The 5487-nt window shown below is 49.2% G+C and overlaps 1 protein-coding gene across 1 annotated transcript; it reads left to right on the top strand.

Annotated features, from left to right (window-relative positions):
• Nucleotides 1–134: 134 nt before the first annotated feature.
• Nucleotides 135–5261, top strand: LOC106779244. The gene has a single exon (XM_014667321.1). It carries the CDS (start codon nt 135–137, stop codon nt 5259–5261), a length of 5127 nt encoding a protein of 1708 aa, XP_014522807.1.
• The last annotated feature ends 226 nt before the right edge of the window (nt 5262–5487 follow it).

Here is a 5487-nt window from a genome sequence, read left to right as displayed (position 1 = left end):
GACGTACGGTCAGAAATCACGAAAAGCGGGCAGAAACACAGAAGAAGACGTCATCGAGGTTAGTACTTCGGTCCCAGTAAATTTACACCGTAACATTTTGGCGCCCACCGTGGGGCCGAAGTAGAAGATTCCCTATGGTGACCACCAGGAGCAAAGACGGAAACAATACAGACCCTATGGAGCAAATGAGGCGACTTCAGGACCAGTTGGAACGACAGAATCAACTCATACTACAACAACAGGAGGCCTATCTAAAGATCACAGAGGAACTTAAACAACTCAAGGAGAAACAGCGGGATGCAACAGATGACCACAGCCGGAATGATGATGAAGACCATACGGCACAGAACAGAGGACCTCCTCGCTCACAGGACCTGCTACCTTTCATGGAGGCTATCATGCATGCTCCTATGCCCGACCGGCCTCCTCCGCAGATAGAAAAATTTGATGGAACAACCGACCCAGAACATCACCTCCGAAGCTTCCTGGATTCAATGGCCTTTTATTCCAGCCATGATCCGGTCAAATGCCGAGCGTTTTCCCTATCCCTGAAGGGAGAAGCTCTTGAATGGTACTATGCTCTCCCTCCCAACTCCATTGATAGTTTCCGTACGTTTGCCGGGCTGTTGAAGAGGCAATACGTATCTAACCGAAAAGAGGCAACTACAGCGGCCGAACTCGTCAATCTCAGACAGGAGAAAGACGAGCCACTTAGAAAATTCATGCACCGATACACTGAAGTAGCAAGAAGAGTAAAGGGGGTAAGTCATGAGTTTATCATCACTAATTTACCTAACTGCCTGAAGCCGGGTTACGTCTCAGAATCACTGTACGCCAAGTTGCCTAAAACCATGGAGGAGCTGCAAGAAAAAATGAACAAGTTTATTAAGATGGAGGACCAACGGCATTTTCGCCGGAAAACGGACGCTGCCACAGCCGAGACAAAACAGGAGGGGGGACGATCACGGGATAAAAACCGTAATCACAAACCGCCGCAAAAACCCGCCCCTACTCCTTACAATCCTCAATACAACAGGTATGCCCCTCTTACGGCCTCGAGGGAGAAAGTATTCGAGAAAGCCCTACAGGCCAATCTAATTGCCGCCGCCAGACGGGGGACTCCGGATGCCGCGGACGGAGCCAAGGTTTGCAGATATCATGGCAACCAGGGGCATACCACAGAAGAATGCCGGGCCCTCAAAGACAGAATTGAAAAGTTGATTCGGGAAGGACATTTGCAGGAATTTGTCCGAACAGACGTGCGCCGGCGAGACCGGTCGCCTAAGGAGACCAGAAGAAGTCCCGAGTATACCAGAAGAAATACCGAGCGTTCTCGTGATCAACATCGCGAACGCTCTCGCAGTAGACCTCAGAAGCGCGACCCCACTCCGCGGGGACGGATCGACACCATATCAGGCGGTTTTGCGGGAGGAGGGGCCTCGTCCTCAACCCGCAAAAGGCATGCGAGAAGTTTACGAAGTGTTCACAACATCGCTCGTAACCCTTTATCGATGCCGGACATCATCTTCACAGACGAAGATTTTCATGCTCCCGACCCAGATCAGGACGATCCAATGGTGATAACAGCTCGTATAACAGAGTATGATGTAAGTAAGGTTCTGATAGATCAAGGCAGCTCCGTCAACATCCTATATTGGACCACCTTCCAAAAGATGGGACTATCAGAAGATATAATAGCGCCCTTCGGAGAGCAAATTGTCGGTTTTGCAGGCGAACGGGTGGATACTCGAGGATATGTAGATCTCAGAACCCGGTTGGGAACTGGTGACAGGGCCAAAGAACTCCGTACGCGGTACCTGTTGGTAGAAGCCCACACCTCCTATAACGCCCTCCTAGGACGGCCGTGTCTCAATGCCTTCGGTGCCATAGTTTCCACCCCTCACCTGGCGATGAAGTTTCCTTCGGAAGAAGGAAAGATATGTACCGTACGGGTAGATCAGAAAGTCGCCCGACAGTGTTATGTGGCTTCTTTAAAAGACAAGACATATCGTAGAGAGAAAAGATCGGAAGCAATATTGGTCGATTTGGATCCCAGGACCAACACTGATGATCGCATTCAACCCCAAGGGGAAACCAAACAATTCATTCTCGGCAAAAACGCCAACCAAACCACCTCCATCAGCGCCGGCTTGGCGCCAGAGCAAGAGAAGGACCTAACCGCATTGCTAAAGTCGAACAGCAAACTTTTTGCATGGACCGCCTCCGACATGCCGGGAATTCACCCCAGCGTGATCACCCACAAACTGTCAATATTTCGCGAAGCCCGTCCGGTAACTCAGAAAAAACGACGACTAGGCAATGACAAAAGGGAAGCNGTGCNGAACGAGGTAGACAAACTGGTGAAGGCCNGATTTGTCCGNGAAATCCGATACANCACCTGGCTCGCAAACGTTGTGATGGTAAAGAAAGCAAACGGTCAGTGGCGAATGTGTGTTGACTTCACTGACCTAAACAAAGCCTGTCCGAAGGATAACTACCCCCTTCCCAGCATCGACCGGTTAGTNGACGGTGCTTCGGGACACGCAGTCTTGAGCTTCCTCGACGCCTATTCCGGGTACAACCAAATCCCCATGTACGTCCCGGACCAGGAGAAAACAGCTTTCATAACGGAGCATGCCAATTACTGCTACGAGGTGATGCCGTTCGGTCTGAAAAATGCCAGCGCAACGTACCAACGGCTCATGGACAAAATCTTTCGAGAACAAATCGGGCGGTGTATGGAAGTCTATGTAGATGACATGGTGGTCAAAAGCTCTTCACACCAGCAACATTTGAAAGACCTGGCGGAAGTCTTTCAACAACTCGAACAGTATGATCTACGATTGAACCCTCTAAAGTGCACATTTGGGGTGCAAGCAGGCAAGTTCCTAGGTTTTTTGTTAACCGACCGAGGAATAGAGGCCAATCCTGACAAATGCCGGGCGATTTTGGAAATGCGAAGCCCAACGAAGCTCAAGGAGATCCAATGCTTAGTCGGACGCCTTACCGCTTTATCACGCTTCATACCAAAGCTCTCCGACCACATCAAGCCCATAATAAAGAATATGAAGCTAAACGTACCCCGACGCTGGGACGATCAGTGTGAAGCTGCCTTCTCCACTATAAAAAATATATTAACGTCTCCGCCAGTTATGGCGCGACCAACAGAAGGCTTCGACTTGCAGCTATATTTGGCGGCCTCTAACCATTCGGTAAGTGTCGCCCTCATTCAAGAATCTCCAATTCTTAAACTAATTTATTTTGTTAGCAGAACTTTACAGGGAGCAGAAGAGCGATATTCCCAGGTGGAGAAAGTAGCTCTCGCTTTAATTACTACGGCGAGAAGACTCCGACCGTACTTTCAGAGCCACCAAATCGTTGTCCGAACGAACCACCCCATAGCAAAAATTCTCCGCAAGCCGGATCTCGCAGGTCGAATGGTGGCCTGGTCCATTGAATTGTCAGAATTTGGCCTCCGGTTCGAACCGCAAGGCTCCATCAAGGGTAAGCATCTAGCCGACTTCGCAGCAGAACTCTCACCCGCAATTGAACCACCCACATGGACTTTGAGCGTGGACGGTTCCTCGGACAAGAAAGGAGGCGGTGCTGGAATCGTACTCGAAGGACCGGGCGGTCTACTTCTCGAACAGGCCGTATCCTTCAACTTTCAACTCAGTAATAATCAAGCCGAGTACGAAGCCCTAATCAGCGGGCTACTTCTGGCGGTAGAATTGGAGATCGAGCGTCTGGAATGCCGAATGGACTCACAGCTGGTCGTCGGCCACCTCAATGACACTTTCCAAGTCAAAGATAATCATCTGTTGCGATACTATCATAAGGTTAGTGATTTGATCAAATCATTCCTCAGTTTCAGCATTACACATGTACCCCGAGCACAAAATTCCCGGGCGGATTTGTTATCTAAACTGACGCACAGTCGGAACAAATCGCAACTAACCTCAGTGATCCGAACCACGTTGGATAAACCCTTGCTGGAAACATGCTCCATCGATCTCACCGCCTCAAAGACTGATTGGCGACACGAAATTACACAACTGATGACCCAACAAGAGCAGGGCGGGTTCGTAAGCGCCTCCGACGCTAAACGGATCGCCCGTTATACATTTGTTGGCGACGACCTTTACCGCCGCGGGTATACTACCCCACTGTTGAAGTGCCTATCTACAGATGAAGGGCAATATGTTATCCAAGAGCTACATCATGGAATTTGTGGAACACACTCGGGCAAGAAATTACTCCGAGCAAAAATACTACGAGCTGGCTTCTATTGGCCCACCATTGACAAAGACTGCGCAGATTTCGTGCGAAGATGCATCTCCTGTCAAGCTCACGGACAAGATATCCGGATCCCTCCATCAGAAGTCATGGGAATTATTCCCCCATGGCCCTTTGCTCAGTGGGGGATGGACATCGCTGGTCCCTTGCCGGTCGGAAGCGGACAGCGCAAATATCTCCTTATAGCAGTTGACTATTTCACCAAATGGATAGAAGCGGAGGCCCTCGCTACAATTACCGCCCGGAAAGTGCAGAGTTTCATTTGGCACTTAATTTGCAGATTCGGCATCCCACAAAAAATCATCACAGATAACGGTCGGCAATTCATAGACCGAACGCTAGAAGATTTCCTCCAAGGGTTTGGCATCAAACATGTTACTAGCTCAGTGGAACATCCCCAAACTAACGGTCAAGCAGAGGCCGCTAACAAAGTCATCCTTGCAGAATTGAAGAAACGACTAGGACAAGCGAAAGGTTTATGGGTTGAAGAGTTACCTGAGGTATTATGGGCCTACCGTTGCACACCGCACGGCGCTACTGGTGAAACCCCGTTTAATCTCACATATGGAACGGACGCTATGTTACCAGTCGAAGTGGGAGAGCCCTCCTTGCGGCGGAATATGCAAGATATGACCGTCAATGATCAACAGTTGCGGATAAACCTAGACGCCTTGCCCGAACGACGTGAGGCAGCCTTAGTCAAAAATGCAGCTCAAAAAAGGCTTATCACTCGGCGTTACAACTCCAAAGTTAAACCACGCAGCTTTGCCGAAGGAGACCTAGTTTGGCGTAAAAGAGGAGACGCTCGGAAAGACAGGACGCACGGGAAACTTGCCGATAAATGGGAAGGCCCATTTCGCATCACGGACGACTTAAAAAATGGAGCATATCGCCTGGAACATCTTGATGGAATGAACGTTCCCAACACATGGAATGCGACTCATCTTAAATTTTATTATAGTTGAAATTATTGTTTATCTTTACGAACAATGTTATTTCTCTTTACATATTTTTCAATGAAGTATTCCAGTTCCAACATACGCTTTGCATTTACAAAAGATGGGCGCCATGCCCTCTAGATTTTCCAATCTAGACCAAGATGGGCGCCATGCCCTCTAGATTTTTCAATCTAGACAAAAGATGGGCGCCATGCCCTCTAGATTTTTCAATCTAGACAAGAGATGGGCGCCA

Source organism: Vigna radiata, unplaced genomic scaffold (assembly GCF_000741045.1).
Source record: "Vigna radiata var. radiata cultivar VC1973A unplaced genomic scaffold, Vradiata_ver6 scaffold_198, whole genome shotgun sequence".
Classification (NCBI taxonomy): Eukaryota; Viridiplantae; Streptophyta; class Magnoliopsida; order Fabales; family Fabaceae; genus Vigna; species Vigna radiata.
Note: the sequence above shows the minus strand (reverse complement) of the source record. Positions and strands in the feature narration are given on the sequence as shown.